The sequence below is a fragment of the Pseudorca crassidens genome, chromosome 2 (assembly GCF_039906515.1).
Source record: "Pseudorca crassidens isolate mPseCra1 chromosome 2, mPseCra1.hap1, whole genome shotgun sequence".
Taxonomy (NCBI): domain Eukaryota; kingdom Metazoa; phylum Chordata; class Mammalia; order Artiodactyla; family Delphinidae; genus Pseudorca; species Pseudorca crassidens.
This window is the reverse complement of record NC_090297.1, coordinates 39333570-39354748: the sequence shown is the minus strand read 5'-3', so window position 1 is coordinate 39354748 and position 21179 is coordinate 39333570. Positions and strand designations below refer to the sequence as shown.

The window sequence follows — 21179 nt, the reverse complement described above, 5'->3', positions numbered from 1 at the left end:
CCGGAAAGATCCCACATGCCGCGGAGCAGCTGGACCCATGAGCCATGGCCACTGAGCCTGCGCATCTGGACCCTGTGCTCCGCAACGGACGAGGCCACAACAGTGAGAGGCCCGCATACTGCAAAAACAGAAAAACAGCCCCAAATTGATGTTTCAAATAGGATCCAGGTAGTTTAAATAAGAACTATCCCAGGACAACCAGCAGGTGGTAAATGTGGGTCTCCAGGAGCCCATCTTTGTATCTCCAAGAAGCCAAACGCTTTCCCTTCTGCAAAGCCGAAGTCAATTCCCCCTCGTCCAGGGACCTGCCCCCTGCCCCCCACTCTAACCCTCCCCTCCTGGAGAGGTTGCTCCCACCCCCCTCACTTCCCTGACACTGTCTCTTTAATGGCCTGTTTCAAAATTAAATTTGGGCCTGCCCATCCCCAGCCCCACACCAGTTCTGAGGACCCCACCAGGGCCCAGGCTCAGTGAATGAATGAATGAGTGAATGACCATCGGACAGAGACGGGCTAGAATCAATCTCTTGCTCCCTGGATCCCGCAAGTATCTTTCTCACGTCCTTCAGCGTACCCAGTGATTACAGGTCTCCCTTTCTGCCTCCCGAGAAGTGGTAAGCATACCCAGGGCAGGGACTCGGTCTGCCTTGCCTCTTTATCCTCAGTACTGAGGATACAGCATCGGGGAACGGTGCCGAGTGACGCTTATTGAAAGAATGAATAATCAAGAGAACAAAGAACTTGCATCTAAACAAATTGCCTCAGAAATGTTCCTTTCTTGGCAGAGAGAGGGTTAACCTATAGGTGTGAGCCTACCCCTCCCTAGTCCAGCCCCTCTCCCCAGAAACCTAAATCAAATTAGAAGGGGGCCTAGGCCAGAGGGTAGAGCTGAGGCAGGGCCAAGCTGGGAGTCCCGGCAGGGCAGCGGGGACAGGACCAAATGACCAATGTGACTTAGGATGGATGCTGTGGTGGTGGTGGAGGGTGTCCCCAGCTCCGCCACCTGCTCCACAGCTCACAGCTCACCTTGGTGTGCTAGGTTCCTCCGAGGTCAGTATGGCCCGGCTGTGAAGGTCAGTATGGTAGGGAGGAAAACACACACAGAGAAGCCCTGGTTCCTTCCCTGATGTTGCTGTCCCCTCCCCATGCCCCCACCCCACGAAATAAGGCAATAATGATAAGGATGGCAGCTCTGGGGCGGTTGACATATGGAGCACAACGGTCAATGGGATGGGCAATGGGAATCGCCATGGGTGCTGCCGGGTGGCGCCTTGCCCATAATGGCTTCCATAAAGCCAGAAGGAGGTGTTGGATGTGGAGAGGAAAACAACCAAACTGTGCTCTCCTGCCCTCACCACCTGGCTTTCTTCCCCCCACTGCAGTTGATGGAAGCAGCCCAGTGCAGCCAAAGAGAAGAGGCTCTCACCATTAACAGGGACCAGGTGATACTTCCCGAGACTCGCCCCCCACCAGGCCCTGAGCTGGTAGACACGTGCACACGCATTACTTCACCGATTTTCACAGCCAATCTTCAGAGACGGGATTAACTCCATGGAAAAGATGGGAAAATTGAGACCAGGGAGACACAAAGACGTAAAGCCATATGCAACCAGTTGGTCTCAAATTTCAAGGCTGAGCAGACTTGAAACCTGGGACTTACCGACTCCACGCTCTCAAGCTGCCTCCCCCAAAGCACGGACATCCATTCCGGCTCCACCTCGGCCATGCACTTGTCCTGTTTCGTCGGGCAAGAGCTTCCTGCTGTGCCTGCTGCAGCACTACCCACCCTGCACGTGCCCCCTCTCTCTAAGACCACCCTGAACTGTGACGATATTTCTGCTACAGTTGAAATCAGGATAGCAGCATGGATTGAAATCTGCCTTCTGCTGGAAAGGGTTGCATGGGCCTGGGCCTCTCCTCCCGGACTGGGATCTTTGGGGAAACAGAGCCTGTATTGTACTCAGCAATATGCTCCTCTACACCACCCAGACACACAGCCTAGTTCAGAGTCTTGTGTGAAAGAGGGATGCAGAAAAGACGTATCTAGTAAAGTGTCACTTCTCCAGACCAGTTTCCTCACCAGATGATGGATAAGATGGACTAAATCAATATTTCAAAAAGGCCAGGGTATACGCCCAACACAACCCACCTGCCCCCATCATCTCTCTGACCTCATCTACATTCCAGCAACACTGACTTCGTTGTTCTTCCTTTAAGACAAGTCAGCCCTGCCTCACGGCCTTTGCACCTGCTGTTTGCTCCACCCGGAGGGGTCTTTCTCCAGATTTTCCCACGGCTTCCTCCTTCAGGTCTTCTCTTTAAAACACTATTTAAGGTTGTGCCACCTTCCTCCCTCAGCATTCTCTGACCCCCTTTTCTGCTTTCTTTTCCTCCATTGAGCTTAGCAGCATCTTACACTTTTAAGAAACGCTAGGCGGCTCAGCTAGCTACCTTAGAACTAGCAGGCCAGCTAAGTCTGGATCTCAAGTGTGTGGACCATTTGTATTGTATAAAATCTCTCTAGGTGTTTCTGATGCACAGGCAGAGTTAGGAACAGCTGTTTAAAAAAATAAAACACATACTGGAGCAAACTAAGGTCCTCCCCTCCCCAGCTGGGGCATGGTTTGAGTTGACCAAGCCTCAGCCTTAATTCTGGCCTTTATTCCACCCCTACCCTCCATTGAGCATCCATTCTCCCTCAGGCTACATGGAATTCTGCTGGTCTCTGATCACAGCATCCCTTTGGTATTTCTGTTCAGCTTTGCTCATGCTCTCTCCCCTCCTCTAACTCTCCCCTCCAGGGCTTTGAACTTACTCTTCAAGCTGCTGCTGATGCCACCTTCTCTTGGGCAGTCTGTCTGCCCCCTCCACCACCCCCACCCCTGCGAAGTCAGAGTCCCTAACGCCTTCCTCTGCGTTCAGAGGAGTGTGGACATATCTTTGGTAAAGGACTCATCACACTATCTTGTCATCAATTTTTCCGATGCGTGTCCTTCCCTGTAGACTGTGACTTTGAAGAAGGCAGCAGTGGAGCCCGATTCGTCGGCATTCCCAGTGCCCAGCACAGCACCCAGCGTATGGTGGGCGCTTCCTAAACACTGAGCGTGTGAGTAGATGCACTAGTGACTGCATGGCTGGTTAAGCGCATGTGTGCTTGGCAAAATCACAGGTTGTAGAGTTGTTATAATTTGTCTTCAAACCTGACCCACCATTTTCCAGCTTCATCTCGGCACAGCTGACCACAGATTGCTTCCAGCTCAAGTCTGCTCTTAAGACAGATCCTGACAGCAACCTCCCACCCTCCTGTCGGTGAGCCACCCAGCTTAGCTGGGAAGCCCTCCCTTCCTAGAGGGCCTTGCTCTGTTTCTAGGTGTATCCAAGCCTTCTGCCACAAAGGTTCCGGACATAGAAAGCCCTTGGGACATCTTGCGTTCATGGGAAGGAATTTCTCTTACCTCCCCCGAGTCAGGTGAAAGCACTCAGCCCTCCGCTCCACAGGATATAATGAGATTTATCCCTGGTGGTGCTCCAAGCAGAAAGGAAAGATGTCACTCACACACACACACACACACACACACACACACACACACACACACACACACACACAAGCAACAGGACCGCTCTACACTTCGGCATGAACTATCAGAGATCGTTGGGTACAACCTCTTAACTTCAGATGGATGGAGACACCAGAGGGTTCAGGACACTTGCTAAGGTCACTGGGCCCTTGTGGACTCAACCCCTTTTAGTGGGAGGTTCTCATCCTACCAGCCTTCTGACCTCTCACCCCTTGCCTGCCAGGGAACGGCTGGACTTCCTCTCAACGAGAGGCCTGATTTACGTCCGCTGGGTCCAATTAGTGCCAAGCTCTCTCGGGCCGCCAGGTGCCCTGCTGGCCAGCAGCTGAAGCTGTCTGGCAGGACATATTTGGATGATGAAGTCGCGTTGTGTGCTACACTCAGCGCAGGAAAGAGCAGCTCGACTGGGATGACCACAAAAGGCTGCCAGGCTTGGGTCCTGCCCACAAGTTGGGCAACAAGTCTGTCTGGCAGGGGATGAGGGCAGTGCTTCCCAGGCAAGAGGGGCAAAGCTGGCCAAGGAGGGCGCATGCCAGGGCGGGATGCCCTCCCTGGGGCTTGGTGGGACCCAGCAAGTGTGGGTGGTGAGAGACCCTTGAGCTGGGAGCCTGGAGACCTGGACTCAGACTCAGCTCCTCCAGCAACCCCTTACTGGGTGACCCGGGCGCACTGTATCATCCTCTCCGCGCCTCAGCTCCTCCCTTACAAAGTGGGAAGAATTTCTTCACCTGCCTCAGGGAACACGTGAGGAACATAGAAGTTTCCTCATCCATAAAATGGGATAAGCATGGTACCTCCCTCCCAGAGCTGGAGTGAGGACTACTACATAGTGCCTGGCATGGATGTGGGCTAACTCGGCCAGGACCTACCCCCTCATATGATTAGTGTTACACTGGGGCCGCCGTTCCACCTCTCTGATACTTATTTTTCTAATATGCGTTCTTCGCCTGGGTTGGTGCCAAGATCATATTCAGAAACTGAGGCTCAGAAAATGGCCTGTGTCAGCTGGTACAACTAAGCATTGGTAGATTTGGGTCCTGAATTTCAATCTGTCGGACTGTGAGTCCACATTCCATCTCTAGTACCAATATCCACTCACCGCTCGCTGGCTTTCAGACCGTTTTGGTGGTGGGTGTGCAGCTCAGAGTGGGCCCGGAGAGGTGAGACATCCCAACAGACACAGCCCTGGGTGCCTCTGCCCCTGCCACCAGATCAGCCCTGCTGTGTCGAGGGGAGCACATCTGAAAAGCCCAACCTCCTAGGAGAAGAGACTAAGACAGAAAGCAAGGCAGGACCGGCCTGAGCCACCCGTGAGTGACATGCAGGCCCTGGCACAGTGACCGCGGGCTCCGGGCTCTGTCCTGGACCGCCCACACTGGGCCACTCTTGTGACAGCCTCCTTCCTCGGCTGTCCTAAGTCCTCCCTGCAGTACGCAGTGGAAGCTCAGACTGGGGGAAAGACACGTGAATTTTACTCTCAGTCCTGCCAGGGACTTTTATAAGACTTTGGGTAAGTGCTTTTAAATTTGGGGGTCTGAGCACCTTTCTGAAAAATGGCAGTACCACGCAAACCGATGGGCCTGTGGGTGCCTTTCTCACAATAGGATTTTTTGCTCTTGTAAACTTTTAGGTGGTGGGACGGCTGAGTCCTTTGGGCTTTGCACTTCATTCTGTTTCTCCAACATCTCTTCTTTAAAAAAAAGCAAACGATCTCCCCTTCATCTATTAACGTCTCTGGGATATTCAGCTGGGGGATAAAGAATGCAAGGAAGATGGCTGTGGAGCCCAGAGAAGTCTGCAGCTCTTCATCTCCACTTGGAGGAGGACAGGCCAAGGCCCTCGCCAAGCCCTGTGAACACGAGAGCCGGAGACTCCCAGAGAAGTAAACACACTTAAGGGCAAGAGGGGAGCCAACGGAAGTCAATAAGCTCAGAGACACTAAAGAGGTTTCTGGATCTCTAGGCAGCGTATTAATTCATTTGGGGGAAATTATGGGTTGCTAGATCCCAATCTGGTCTAGATAAATTACAAGCTGCCCAAGAAATGCCTTCAATTTCTGTCCCAAACCTGTCGCCATCCCCGGCTATCCTCCTTCCTTCTGAGGAGCTCCAGGTCTCTTGATTTACGCTAATTCCACATCCCCACAGCCCGCACCCCAGTACTGAGCCTGCAGAAGATGCTCAGTAGAAGCTCCACCCACGATCCTCAGCGCTTGCTGATCGGGGCTCTAAGAGGACTCGGCTAAGATGTGATGCCCAGGGGTCATTTCTGTTCCGAGTAGGTGGCAGGTGTCCACTTTGGCTAAACTCACATCCGTTGCAGCCCATGGATTCCAGGAAGGATGGTCAGCTCAGCTGTGATTCATCCCAGCCACAGAGCCTCTGGGTGTGACCTTAGATAAGTGATGGAATGTATGAACGTTTAGAACACGGACTTCAAGACACCCTGATCCAATCAGCTTATAAACGAATACATGTCTGTTTATTAAGCAGCAGATGGTGTCTTTCTGATCTCCCAACTGCTGGGTGTGGGGAGCGCAGAAGAGCTGAGACAGAAGGAAAAGATATGTGAGAATAGAACGAACACTAGTTTACAAAAACGTTAACCACTGGATGGGGAAAAAAAGGTCAAAGACAGAAAGCAAATTTAACCCTTGGTGTTATCACAGAGAATGGTTACACTAATATTTCCTAATTCTATAGACATTTCCTCCTCTCCTGGACTCAAATTTCACATTCACCACAGCCTCATCAAACAGGCCTTGTCATGCCCATTTTTTAGATGAGGAAACTGAGGCAATGAGCAATGAGGTGGCTTGCTCCAACATCTTGTTAACAAAATCATTAGAAGTAAGTGCTATACTTTCGAGTCATAGAAGGCCATCAGTTTGACCAGTTTTATTCCAGAGTGAGGATGATGTAAAAAGGATTCTAAAAGATTGATTATGAATGATCAAACTTCCTTCCAAAGTGTCTTCATAGGAGATTAAAAACCTTTGTCTTATAAAAGTAAAGCTATGGCAATTTTCCTCTGAAAGACCTTTCCTCTCTCTAACTTTACTTTCAATGCCTCAGTCCTTGGTTTCTATTCTTAATCCTCCTCTTTTCTTATTTTATACACTCTCTAAGCGGCCTTACTCGCATAACGACTTTCAGTGTATCTCTCAAGTGTCCATCTCTAGCATGGACTCTACTCCTAAGAGCCACGCCTGCATGTTCTACTGTGGGCATTTGGTCTGAGCATATCAACGGAACTCAAAACTAGACAGTTTTAAGAAAATTAAGCAGTTTCTCTTCCCAAGATAATACTATTCTTCCCTTCATACTCAATCATGGAAGAAAGAAGGAAAGAAAGAAGGAAAGATGGGGGGTGGGGAGGGAAAAAGAGAAGGAAAGAGAGAGAAAGAACAAGAGAGGGAGAGGAGGAAGAAACAAAAGAAGATGTATAGAGCTGGAAGAGTCCTAAAAGGTTGTGTAGTGCAACTCTTCGTTCTAAAGATGAACAAACTGGCTAGATAGAATCAGATCTGGAGCTGGAAATCCTGCTTTCCTGACATCTAGCTGGGATCTTTGTAAGAGCAGTGACACAGAGCACTGAGAAATGACACTGGGAAGGCAGAGGGCCAGGGTGGAAAGCTGGGCCTTTGCTTCAGCTCTTCACAATGTGTGGCCATATATTTGTCTGTTTACACGTGTGATGTCTGTTTTTGTAGTGTCATCTCCATGAGACCAGAGACAAGGTCATGTTCACTACTGTATCCGTAGCATCCAAAACAGGGCCTGCACATAGGAGGCACTCACTAAATATTTGCACCATTCGTTGTAGCAGCAACACAGGAAGTACCAGGAATTAATTTAACCAAGAATACAATGGACCACAACATAAAAGAGTATAACACTAACATAGGACATAGAAGATTATCTGTACAAGCAGAGACACATTACTGCTCTTAGACAGGCTGACTTAATATTAAAAACATATCTCTTCTCTGAAATCAATATAAACATTTAATACAAGGCCAATCAAAATTCCAGTTGATTTTTTGAGAACTCAATCTACTTACTCTAAAATGTACATGGAGGAATACAAATACATTTAACCTAGAAGCTTTAAATATTGAAAAAAGAAAAATGAAGAGAGAAGAACTCACCTTTCCAGGTACTGACATGATACAAAATCATGGTATTAATGCTTCACAGTACTGGCATAAGAACAGATGAACAGATACGCCATTGGTATAGAATAGAGAACTCAGAGGCACATCCCCTCACACACGCACATGTGTTGTGCTGGTTTGCCCTTCCAGATCCTTTTCCCACCTTTCTCTACTCTACTCTTGCTCTGAGAGGCTGGCTTCCCTGCATTGCATCAACGATACTCCCTTGCCCTGTGATTCCCAGATGAGTTTCGCCATTGAGAGGGGATATCATCACAGATCCATACGATCATTTCAATTGATATAGAAAATGCAATGTTATGGGAAATAGGAACAATATACAAAATAGAATTGTATTTTATACACTTGGAAAGTGCAGTCATAAACTGAAAAATTTTAAAGGCTATTTATAAGAGAATCAAAAATTATGAAGTACTTAGGGGAAAAGTTTACAAAAGATATGCAGGTTGTATACACTGAAAACCTCAAAAGCTTGCTGAGGGGAAGTTAAAGAAACACTAAAGAGAGATTAGCCATGCTTGTGGATCATAAGACAGTATTATTAAGGTGTGAATCTAGAGAATCATTGCAATCTCAGTCCAAATCTCAGCGAGCTTTTGTGCAAACATTGACAACCTGATTCTGAAGTTTGTATGAAAACACAAATGACTTAAGGTAGCCAAACAAACATGAATATGAAGAACAAAGACTGACACTGCCCAGTTTCATGACTAATTATAAATCTATAGTAATAAAGACAGTATGGCATTCCTATAAATATAGATATCTATATCAACAGAACAGAACGGAGTCCAAATATAGGCCCATGCATAAATAAACAATGATTTTTGATAAAGGTGCCAAGGCAATTCAATATAGAAAGGATGATGTTTTCAACAAGTGGTGCTGGAACAGTGGATATCCATTTCTAAAAAGAAGGAAAAAAAAAGAAAAAGAAGCCCTTGATCCTCACCTCACACTTCAAAAAAATTCAACTAAGTATGGATCACTGACCTAAGTGTAAAACCTAAAACTATAAAACTTCTAGAAGAAAACAAAGGAGAGAAAATCTTAATGACCATGGGTTAGGCCAAGATTTCTTAAATAAGACACTAAAAGCACAAAGTATAAAACAAAAAAATTGATAACTTGAATTTCTTCAAAATTTGCTCTTCAAAAGACACTATTAAGAAAACGAAAATACAAGCCATGTACTGAGAGAAAATATTTGCAAAACTGTTTCACAAAAGACTGGAAAGCAGAATATTTAAAGAACTAACACATCTCAGTAAAAAGCCAAACAGCCTGGTATAAATGAGCAAAACATTTCAACAAATGATTCACTAAAGAAGGTATAAGAATGTCAAATAAGCACAGGAAAAGATGCTTAACATCATTCGTCATTAAAGAGATGCAAATTGAAACCACAGTGAGATACCACTTCATACCCACTAGCATGACTATAATTACAAAAATGGACAAGACCAAGTGTTCGTGAGGAGGGAGAACAACTGGAACTCTCCTAACTCTACACGTAGCTAGATGCCTGGCACAGAGAAAGTGCTCCAATGTCATCAGTTAGTCACAGCAGCTCGTAGGCCCAGCTCTCATGAATATGAGCAATGCACAATGTTAAATGAAAACCACTCCCATTGGTCTCCATCCTCATGAAGCTTCTGTCTAAACCTACCCTTTCCCTGTATATGTGATATTCCTTGTAATTGACCCTCTTAAGAACTTGGCATTGTTTCATTCTTTTTTATGGCTGAGTAATATTCCATTGTATATAGGTACCACATCTTCTTTATCCATTCATCCGATAATGGACGCTTAGGCTTCTTCCATTAGACACAGGAATTTTATAAATGAAGATCAGGAGAGTGGAAAGAAGCAAAACCTTTTCTAGAAGGAATGGAAGAGAGAAAATAAGACACAGGGTAACTTAGTCCCTGTCAATCTATAAATCGCTGTTATTAAGAAAATGGAGAAGACGTTCTGTGTGATCCCAAGTGTGGGTACCAGCAACTAGTGAGTAAAAGATGCAGGTAGGCAGGTGCAGGCTCAATACCTAGAAGTTTCTAAATGTTAAGAGATGCTTAAAGGTAGAGTTGGCTATTTCAGAAGGCAGTCAGCTTCTTGTCACGAAATGTCACAAGCAATATCCAAATAAGATTAATGGAAAGGCTTTCAAACATAAAATGTGAGAAGTAGAGATTCCAGCCCAAATTCTGAATTGAGAAGAATGGAGGTTTGAATTTGGATGTGATGAGCTTGAGAGAAAAACAGGGCACTCAAGTAGAGGAGGGACCCTCTGTATCTGGAGATACAGATTGGAAAGTCATCATGAAAATGTCAGTAGCTGAAGGCAGAAAGTCAGCTGATTCCCCATCACTGAATTTGGTACGTTAAGGCCAAGCAAGCCGAAATAGTTTAGGAAGTGTTCAGGTGGGTGTCATCAGAGCCACTCCCAGCCTGTACCGTGCCTTGTGGAATCAAACAGAGATGCAGCCCCTTGCCCCTGGATTTCACTGCCCACTTACCTCCTCAGGAGAGTGCCCTTGTGCAAGGCACGACCTGCCCAAATGCTCGGTGCAGTGGCCCTGGGTGCCACCACGCCCTGGACGCTCATGACCTCTTGCATAAGGCATCCGTGTTGCAGATGACTTGTGCTCTTTCATAACTTCTTAGAAGAGCGTGAAAATGCTTATCGAGGGAGAGGAGATATGTTTGAGGCTTCTTTTTATCAATGTCATTAATAACGATCATAAAAGTAATATTCACGCCCTTTGCAGCACACAAAGTGCTTTCACATCCACCGTCTTGTGAGTTGAGCATTACTACTGCTCTTACCTCACAAATGAGGAAACTGAGGTCTGAGGGATTCGGCTAAGAGTTGTGAAGTTTTTTCTTATACAGCATATATCTTAAGGTTCTAAACTCTTAATTACCATATAAATGTATAAATCTAATTGCACAAATGACATTGGTCCTACAAGGACCCATATAAAAGGCAAAACCTGCAAAAGCACCCAGCATTCCCGGATTTAGTTGAACCACCGATAACCCCACTTAACCCACTTACACTTCACTCTGCTGAGTCCTTGTTGACAGTCTCAGTATTTCTCCATCCTATATCAGTCTGGGCCTCTCATTCTGATGAAGCCCAAATTTTGACCCATTCTGATGGCCTCTTGGCTCTCCTCCCATTAAGACACTCCCCACAAATGGTTCTACTGTTAACAACCGTCTCCTCTCACAGGTCCTGGGGACTCCCCTTCTGGATACTGTCTTGAAGGCAGCCCTCATCTTTTGATCTGTCCTGGTGCTGCAGAACTTTGCTTCAGGTTGCCTTTTCAGCTGTTAAGATGGGTTACATTGAGTCATCCATGGTCATTCCCAAGGTCTCCCTTATGAACAAAGGGAGATGGTTGTGTGGAATAGATATCCAGTCTATGGGCCAGAGCTCCGTCTGGACTGGTGGTCAGGGCTGGGGCTGACCAGTGGCCCAGGTCAGGGCGCTGGTGTTTCTCTCTGAGAAAGTAGAAATAAGTATTTCAGAACAGCTTTCTCAACTATTTACAACATTCACATACTTGCTGCCCGAGCTCCTGTAATAACAGATTGAACTGTCCTAACAAGGATGACCCCCCACATCGTCTCTAGATCGCAAGCCTCTTGCTTTCTCTAGTACTTCTCAAGGGCGTCTCCACAGAGCTCCTCTCGCTCTGGGATCATAAACTCCTTTCTCTCTGCCGGATCCTTCACATCGGCATACAGACACTGTATGACCGTAATATTAAGTCTCTCCACTGACCTGTGTTCTCACACCACTCTATTTCTTTCCCACAGTAACCCAAGAAAGAGTTGCCTGAACTGGCCATGTCCACCTCCTCTCCTCCCTCTCTGTCCTCCGCCCAAATCTGCTCACTTTCCTCCAGTTTCACTACAAGCACCCCGGATGGAGTCACCGCCATCCTCACCCCGATTACTGCCCTAGTGCCCTTACTGGGCTCCTCGAAATCCTCACTTTCCAGCTCGCCAACCTCCACACCAAAGTCTGCACCAGCTTTTAAAAATGTAAATCAAATTGTGTTACTTTTCTTTAAAACCCTCCTATGGCTTCTCAGTAAAGCTGGAAGTCCATTCCTCACTTTGACCTTCAAACCCTTACTTCACCTGGCCCCTCCCATCTCCCCAATGCAATCTCTTAGAATTTCCCCCCTGTGCCCTAAGAGGCAGACTTTGCTGGAATTTTCTCTTGTTTCCTGAACACACCAAGGTGGTCCCTCCCTCCAGGCTTTGCCGAGGCTAGCCCCTCTGCTGGGAATGCTCTTCCCCCAGATCCTCTCCTGGCAGACTCTTTAGCATCCACCAGACCCTCTCTACCACTGGTCTGGGTTACCTCTTTATTATTTTTCTTCATGAACTAGAAAGTAAGGCCTGTGTGGACAGATCCCTGCCTATTTGTTCACCAATTCTTTAGCATCAATTCGACTCTCAAAACATATGTGCCACATTAACAAATGAGCGAGTCCTCTCACCCACTTTACCATCACTGCCACATGCCAGGCACTGAAGCAGTCACATGAGTTCTGTTCAGCTTGTGACACCCTCTGGGTTCAGACCTGGCTCCACCACTGACTGGCTGGGGGACTTTGGGCAAGTTTGGGGCCTCAGTTTCCTGATCTGTAAAGTGAGGTTAACGATAGTACCTCCCTCATCGATTTACTATGAACAGGTAAGAGGCAGCACATTTAAATAAAGTGATAGAACAGTGCTGAGCACACAGTAAATGCTCAATAAAAGTTAGTAATGGTTATAGCCTCGAAACAGCAACTCTGTAGGACAGGATTTCTCAATCTCAGTACGACTGGTATTTTAGGTACGACCATTCTTTGTTGTAGGAACCGTTCTGTGCGTCATAACAGCATCCCGGCCTCTGCCCACTGGGCCCTTAGGTGTTGTGCCAGTAGCACATTCCCAATTATGATAACCAAAAATGTCTTGCCAAATGTTCCTGTGGGGGCGGGAAGGGCCAAGCCATTGGTTATAAGGCATATACTTTTACTCCTATTGACAGATATGAAATTGAATGTTCAGAGTTTTAATAAGTTGCCCAAGATCTTAGGGCTACCACGTGGGGAGCAAGGATTCAAACTCCCATCTTCCTGGCCCAACAGCACATGCTCTTCCCTCCAGCTCACTGTGCTAGAGGTCCGAGCCCCCCTTCCCTCAGCCTGCTCGGCTCACACACTCACAGATCCGTGCTAATTACACAGCCATGAAAAACGTTATATGTGGTTTGTTATTTTATATCCAGGAACATGGTCCACAGCCTTCATTACATAAAGCAGCTGTGTGTATACTTGGGGTCTAAATGCTATTTAGTGGTCAGCTCGATGGGGTATTTTGTTTCAAGCATCACATTTCTTTTTTCCCTTTCTGTACTTCTACTAACGCCTAAATGGAGGAACAGAGCCTCACACAGCTTGCGCTAAAGTGAAAGGCAAAAGTTCCCTAAATGACAAATGTCCCACTGTCCTAATTAGACTGGGAGAGACAGCCCAGGATGCGCCATGTGTGGTGTGAACGTGTCCCCCAGTGGTTGTGCGTGTGTGTTCCCAGGACGCACCCAGTCTGGCCCATACAACCTGCGCCACCTTCCCACTGGTGTCTTAAAGGAACCAAGTGGTTTAGTAGGAAGAACTAGACAACCCAGGCCTTCTAAGTATCAGCTGTGTAGTTTGAGTGTGCCGTGTGTGCCCTCTGAGACTCAGTTGCCTCATTTTTAAAATGGGGGTAAAGGGACTTCCCTGGTGGCGCAGTGGAGAAGACTCCGGGCTCCCAATGTAGGGGGCCCGGGTTTGATCCCTGGTCAGGGAACTAGATCCCACGTGCATGCCGCAACTAAGGAGCCTGCGAGCCGCAACTAAGGGGTCCGCCTGCTGCAACTAAGACTGGGCACAACCAACCAAACAAACAAATAAATAAAATGGGGGTAAAAATATATGTCCCACAGTGTTGCTGAGATCCTTTAGCTGAAGGGTCTGGCACCGAATTGGTCTAAGATAATCCCCAGTTCCCATTCCTCCTTCACTTGCCAACACCTGGCCCGTGCCACCTCGCCTCACTCCAGCCCATTCTTAATATCACCCCTCTTCTTCAGTCAGAATTTCCTAGGTCCTGACCCACCTCTACCCCTTGGCTTTCATCATTCCCCTTCACTGGATTGCAAGCAAGTCTCTTTCCACCTATTTAAATCCTACTTTCCCGCACAGCCAAATTCAAATCCCACTCCTCCCGGATTAATGCCCTTGTCCAGCTCTCACTGGCTTCTCCAGGACTTTTATGATACTGCATGACTCACCTGGCACTGAAATGCATTTTAACTAGTCACCTGAATATGGTTCAATAACTGCAAGTAGGCAGAGGTCAGGACTGTATTCCTTCAGGCCTAGACACTACAATACACATGGGGCCCCATAAGTATTTGTGAGTTGGCAGAGTCAATGCATGTCACTGTTCTATCACTGATGGCTGCACACATCAGGCTGTGAACACGCCTCATCTGGAAACGGATATGCCAGCCACCCTCCATTGGCACCATTTATGGAGAGCAAGCTAAGACGATTATATCCTCTGAAGGGCAAGATGAAGGGCTTTCTAAGGGTCATGCATGGCCCTTCTCGGTGCAGTCTTATTTCTGATCTTCCCCAATCGCTCTCATGTTCTAGCTCCCCCATCATTGTTTACAGAGCTCCCAGTAGGCCAAACACAACTCCCTGCCTTTGCACACACTGTTCCCACTGTCTGAAGCAACCTTCCTTTCCTCACACTCCCTGTCCAAGTCCTGCTCATCCCTAGAGACCAACTCAAACGTCACCTTCTTGGCAAAGACCTTTGCTGACCTTCTCTCTCCTAAGCCCCACTTTCTTCTCTCCTAAGGTTGCTGCTCTCCCCCACCCCCCATCTGTTTCCCAAAGCACCCTGTTTGTGGGTACCTCTGTCTCAGTCTCTGGGTGGCAAGCTCCCTGAGGACAGACTCCTGGGCTGATTCCTCTGTGTCCTCCTCTCCCATTGGGCTGGATCTAGTAGAACTTTCTGTTTTTAACAAATACCATCTTGTATGGCAAGCCTAATCCTCTGTTGTACTTCTATGATGGCGTGTGTGTTTCCCCACTCTTGTAAGGGAATGTCCTTTTAGGAATCATCTCAGCAGATGCCTTTTTTTCTGGTTCTCTCCATCACTCTAGACTGTGTTAAGCACTACTAACTTCTGCATGGTCCTAGAATCCTCTTCCCTTCTTTCCCACCCCCCAAGGACATCATGACCTTCAACCATCAAGGATTAACTTCTAACCCACTAAGACCGGGGGAGCGGCGGTGGGAGACAGAGCCTGGGCGCGGGTGGGAGGTCGGCACATCTGGGACAGGAGTGGAAGCTGGGAGTCAGGCCAGGCCAGGTCCACTGGAAAATACCAGTGTGGCCCACAGCCCAGGCTATGGCCGGTCGAGAAGGCAGCCTTCAGGCCCAGAACAAAGCTTCTCCTTTGGGGAGCCCCTCATCTCCCTGCCTGAGAGATGCCCTTCGGCAGAACCAGGGCTCCTGGATCTGCCCAAGAGGCAGACTTTGTTGGTTTAGTTCCACAACAAGGCTTCTGTTCCTGTCCCGGCTGTTACGGCCTACAGATTCCTGGTACCCGTCTGATTGAACAACTTAATTAAAATGCAGTAAAAGGAAAGTGGGCCGGATGTGATCCGGGAGAGAAGACAGGCATCTGAGTCCACCGCCTGCCTCCTGAGCCCTGTGCCCCTTCCCATCCTGCCTACAGGCCCCTGGGCAGGTGGAGGCCATGGAACTCTGGACTGTAGTGTTGAGGGCAGAAGACCTTAAGGGTATCTGCTCCCTGAGCTGTTCATCTGAAGACAGGGCAACTGAGGTCCAGCCAGGACAGCTGAACTACCAGAAGCCGCTCAGAAGCTGTTAGCAGCAGCACGGGGAATCTCTAGGACTTTAAGACTGCTCGTCAGGGGCTGCTCTCGATATAATACTAGGTGGGAGAAAAAATTCTTTGAAAACACGGAAACCCTTGTTCTTGGGGAGCACCCTCTCCAGGGGCCTCAAACATGTTTGTTCTTTTTTTGGGGTAACAACTTTATGGAAATATAATTCACATACCATACAATTCATCCATTTAAACTATACAATTTAATGTTTTTTTTAGTATAGTCACAGAGTTGTGCAACCATCACCACAATCAATTTTAGACTATTTTCATTATTACCCAAAAAAATGCAATCGCCTTTAGCCACGGTCCCCAATCTCTCCATGCCTCCTGGCCCTAAGCAACCACTGACCGCCTGTCTGCCTCTATACGTTTGCCTATTCTTGACGTTTCCTATAAATGGAATCATATTATATATGTCCTTTTGTAACTGGCTTCTTTTATTTAGCATAATCTTTTCAAGACTGAGCCATATTGTGGCATGTATCAGCACTTCATTATTTTTTATGGCCAAATAGTATTCCATCGTATGAATATACCACATTTTATATATCCATTCATCAGTTGCTGGACATTTGGGTTGGCTCTCCCCTTTAGCTATTCTGAATAGTGCTTCTATCAACATCTGTGTACAAGTTTTTGTGTGGACGGATGCTTTCAGTTCTCTTGGGTATTATGTACCCACGAGTGGAAAAACCTGTTTGTTCTTGCATCTCATTAACAATATCAGTAACCATACCGGTGGAGATTCTAAAGGATTATTGCCCACATTGACTCAGAAAAGTAGTGAGGACAGGAAGCTGGATGAAGCAAGAGAGGCACAGAGAGGTTAACTGTTTGGACACTGGTCACACAGCCATAGGAAAGGACCGTGGAGGAGGAAGTCATAGCTGGCACTTGTGAAAGTTAGTCGATGAAACATTTATAACTTCAGGAACAAAGGCCTGGAACATTTTAAAAATCATACACATAGTCACGTGCACCATCACTTTAATTATATGGATTCGTTTTTAATTTGATCAGGTCCTTTCTTACCCGCTGTCTCCCTTATGTTCTAGTTCCCCATGAAGACCATTACACTCCCTCTCAGTGGAGTTAAATTCTCCTCCCACCTCCCAAGCTTTTCACCTCGTCCTCATCATGGGGAGTGGTGGCTCTGTAGGGAGTTTTGGAGCCTTGAGGAGTGGAGGCTCTTTAAAGGACCTCTCTTTGGTCACAGCTGCAGTTCTCAGAGCGCTGTGTGTTGGAAGCACGGAGCCGCACTGTCCTCTTGCACCATCTGGGCCCACTGGCCTGATCTGCATCTGTCACCAGAAGTGTGCATAGCAAAGAGTCGAGGTGGCGCGGACACCCAGCAGGTGGAACCAGATGAAACTGCGCACAGTCATTATTTCTGACCTGCAGAAATGGCAATCTCAGGGTCAGCCTGAAAGTCTCTGGTATCCTCTCCTTTCCTTCCGTGTTCCCCTCAAAGACCCAGGTTGCAGGCTCTGGAAGCCTTTCAGCCCCTGCAGCCCAGCTGGTCATCCTTGCCCAGCTTCTCCAGTGGCCATTCTCCAGTTGCTCCATCTGCTGCCTGAAGACTTGAATGGGAGGGTTGGGAGACCTGGGAGTCCGGGACCTCTCCACTGACCGCCCATCTCCCCACTGGTCTCTGCTTCCAGCTTGCCCCCTCCAATCCAGGGCTCCTAAAAGGCTCCAGCCACCCTCTACTTCAAATCTTGCAACGATTCCCCATCACCTAGTACCTATAAAGTACAAACACTCCAGCCAGTCCAGAAGACACAACTTCAGCTCCTGCTGCTGGGTTTCTGCTCCAGCCATGCCTACCTGCTAGAAGAACCCTGCAGGCACCCGCACCCTCTCACCTCTCCGCCCGGGCAGCTGCTCCTTTCCTCAGCTGCCCTGACTTATCCTTCAGGGTCACCCCTGGGAGTCTTCCCTGGGCCCCAGGGCTGTGTGAGGAGACTTCCCTCTCTGTTCCCATTTCTCTGTGCTTCCGTCTCTCCTGGCACTCATCGTCTATATTTGAATCACCTCTTTGCATGTCTGTCCCCGTCTACCTGCCTCTGTGGGCTGTGGGCTCTAACAATCCTACCTCGTTCATCCTTCAGTCTCTATCATCAGTATAGGAAGAGTCAGTGAACTCTTCGCAACACAAGTAAGCGGTGGTGCCCATGACTCAGTTTCCCCATTGGCTGGAAACGGTCCAGAAGCTTGGATCTTGCCTCTTGGTCTTCTGTAAGTTTCATTTGCCTCTCCAGAACAGAAGGAAGCTGGTTTTAAGGGCTCTTTCAATTCTTATGGTCTAAGGAACTGGGATATGAATCCTTGCCCTTCCAGGACCCCTCACCAGGATCCTGTGTGGTCCAAAGAAATAGATTATTTAAATGGTAAGTCTCAAGAAATTCTGAGGAAGATTATTTTGTTGTTTTGTTTCAATGCACCTAGTGTCTGCAGAACACCTACTAAACCGCATGCCGGCGTTGGGAACAGGGACTTGATAAAAATTTGTAAATACCAGCTTCCCTGGGTTTCTTTTGAGTGCTGCCTTCCAGCCAGTCTGGGAGCGCTTGTCCACGCCTGCCTTTCTCCTCTCTCGCTGTTCACTCCTCCAGGACCTGTCTGGTCCATCTCCCCACATTTGTCGCTGCCGGGCCAGTCCGCATCCAACGCGCAGCCGGATTAAAGTTGGCCCTTCGGGCCTCGGCCCGGTCGCCCTCTGGCGGCCGCGCGCTGAAGCTGCGGCCCGCGGGGAGCTGGAGAGGGGAAGGGGAAGGGGAAGGGGGAGGAGGAGGCGCGGGCAGGGGAGGAGAGGAAAAAGTTGCGCTGGGAAGTTTGGAAAGTTGGGAAGTGGCTGCTGCGGGCTTCGCCTCCCTCCGCCCGCGTGTGAGGGAGCGAGCTAGGGAGCAGGAGAGGAGCGAGCGAGCGCCTGCCATGCCCATCAGACCCCGCCTCGCCGCGCCCGGGCGCGGAGCTCTCCCCGACTCCCTGCGGCCCGGCCCGGCGCGGCCCCGGCCCCCCGCCCCCCGCCCCCCGCGCCGGGTCCTCCCCTCCCCCCGCCCCGGCGGCCCCAGCCCCCCGCTCGGCCCGGCTCCGCGCCGCTCTCCCGCCCTCCTCTCTCCCTCCCTCCCGGCCGCGGAGCAGCATGGCGGAGCCCGGGCAACGGCCGCGCGGCCGCCCGCCGCCCCTCTGAGCCCCGCTCGGGGGCCACCGGGCGCCCCAGACCCGACCCCCGACCCCGCCGCGCCCGCCGCCGCACTTGTCCCCCCGCGCGCCCCCTGGAGCGCCGCGCACCCCTGGGACCGTTGCGCGCCCCGGGTCCCCAGCATAACCCCGCGACCCCGCGCGACCGCCGTCCCGGTACTACCCCGAGAACCCCGCGCGCCCCTGGACCGCGACGCAGCTCCGGGACCTCCGCGCGCCTCGGCAACCCCGCGCGCTCTCACAACCCTGGGGCTCGGCCAACCCGGCTGCGCGTCCCGGCCAAAGGGCCCCGCCCCAGAGGATCCCCCTCTTGCAACAGACGGAGCCCCGCCCCAGAGGGACCCCCCAGGTCCGGCAGGGACATCCAGCCACGCCCCAGAGGGCTCCCGGCATCCCGTGTCTGGAGCCCCGCGCTCCAGAGGAACCTCCGTGCCCAGCCGGGGGCTGCCCGCCCAGCTGAGGGGCGCCGCCCAGAAGGGTCCCCCGTGCCCCGCGGGCCCCGGCAGGATGCACGCCGCCCTGGCGGGGCCGTTGCTCGCCGCCCTCCTCGCCACCGCCCGCGCCCGCCCGCAGCCCCCGGACGCAGGACAGTGCCGGCCGCCCGGATCGGTGAGCGAGCGCCCGCCCGGCCACTCTCCCGGCCGGCCACTACAGCCCTGCGGGGACGATGGTTTGGGGGGTCCTACCTTCCGCACCCACCTCGGCCCACCCGCTCCACCTCCGCCCGCCGGGCGCAGCCTCGGGCGCCCTTCCCTGGCTTCTGCCGCCGGGGCTCCAGCTGCGTCCGGGGAGGCGAGTTGGGGCGCTCCTTCTCCAGCTCCTTCTCCAAACGCTGACGCTCTCGGGCTCTCCTCGACTTTCGGTCCTGCTTGGACCTTTCCTCTCTGTGCCCTTTTTGACTCCCCTCTTTCTTACTTTTAGCCTGTCCTTACCCTCTGGTTCCTCTCTTCTCATTTCTGACTGTTTCTACCATTCCTTGCCCTTCTCTTCTCTGCCCCTTCCTCTCATTCTTACACGCTCAGACCCCTTGCAGGCTTCCCTCTCCCCCCTGGTCCCCACCCTTGACCTAAGGCAAACTTTCTCCCTCTCCAGCCCAGGCCCCAGCACCCACTCTCCCAAGTGCCCCGATTTCACAAAAAGGAGGAAGATTCCAGAGGAGAGGAAGGGAAGTGCCAGGACATGCTGGCCTAATGTTTCCTTGGGGGGTTGAGTAATTACTAATTCTCCTCATTTTTCTTCCAAACTCAGGAATCCCTTGATTGCCCTCAGTCTCTCTCCCTCAAAGTGTAAATTAACGCATGGAAAATAACTCTGAATTGGAGGCCAGGGACCAGGAAAAGTTTGTGTAGGGTCCTCACTGGCTGCGCTCTTAGTTGACCTTGGGCAAGGTGCACCTCCAGTGTCGTGACTTGCTCAGAAACAGGGAGCTCCGCGACAGGCAGGGTGCTCAGAGCTCGTCTCTCTCCGGTATGCTGGGATTTACAATTTTGGGTTGTCAGTAAAGTAAGGTACTGTTCCCTTTGCCCTCCCTGACAGATACTTCCCATCTGTGCTAGAATCAGGCAGAAGAATTTTATGAGTTGACCGAAAGCTTGCAGACGGTGGATGGCAGTGGACAGTCCAGGGGGTATTCTGGATTGAAAATGCCTGAGAGAAACGATAGTCCCTTTCTCATGCCCCTTAACCCCTGGACCTAAACTGGATCTGGAGAAATGAGCCATGTCCTCCTGCCCCTCCTTCACCTCTACACAGACACACACATCCCTCTTCAGAGCTTAGGTGATGGCAGAGAATTGGACTTGGAGACCAGGTACACCTTTGGAGGGGAGGAGCCCAGAAAGCAGGTACATTTCTTGGGACTAATTCTGTGAAATCTTTCCCTCCCAAATCAGGGCCTTGAGACTTTATTTAGCCTGCAGGTTTTAAAGCACTTTCTCATCTGTGGTTTCAGCTGGTGGAGGAGAGTAGCTGACACCCCAGACCTGCCCTCCAAAAAGAAAATTGTATCCGCCCTGCTGAATGGGAAGTAGCTGTTTAAATAGGTGTGCTATTTTTAATAGGTGTTCTGCTTTCAAAGTGCTCTTGGCATGTATCTTCTAATGGTTGGATTTAAAAGTTATATGACTTCCTCCTTTCTTGCCAGAGCAGGACTCTTGGTCCCCCTCTTGCCACCCTCCCCATGAAACACCACCGGTGAAGGTTTGGCTTGGCCAAGCACGAATATTCTCAGGTG

General features: G+C 49.9%; 1 protein-coding gene and 1 long non-coding RNA gene across 3 annotated transcripts in view; one reads left to right on the top strand and one right to left on the bottom strand.

The window, feature by feature from the left end:
* Window positions 1-6070: 6070 nt before the first annotated feature.
* On the bottom strand, window positions 6071-20051 carry LOC137218709 (uncharacterized). 2 transcript variants are annotated; one of them, XR_010940826.1, is made up of 5 exons: window positions 19646-20051; window positions 18261-18498; window positions 17838-18099; window positions 16868-17137; window positions 6071-11264 (listed from the first exon to the last, which is right to left on the bottom strand). It is a non-coding gene; the product is annotated as an uncharacterized lncRNA (long non-coding RNA). The 2 variants fall into 2 exon arrangements; XR_010940825.1 differs by lacking the exon at window positions 6071-11264 and having other exon boundaries at window positions 15982-17137.
* The window catches only part of TRABD2B (TraB domain containing 2B), a 219822-nt gene continuing 217676 nt past the window's right edge, over window positions 19034-21179 (top strand). The window contains exon 1 of the mRNA XM_067726063.1: window positions 19034-19555. Coding sequence (XP_067582164.1) covers window positions 19454-19555 — 102 coding nt within the window. The 5' untranslated portion in view covers window positions 19034-19453. The remainder of the gene's footprint in view (window positions 19556-21179) is intronic.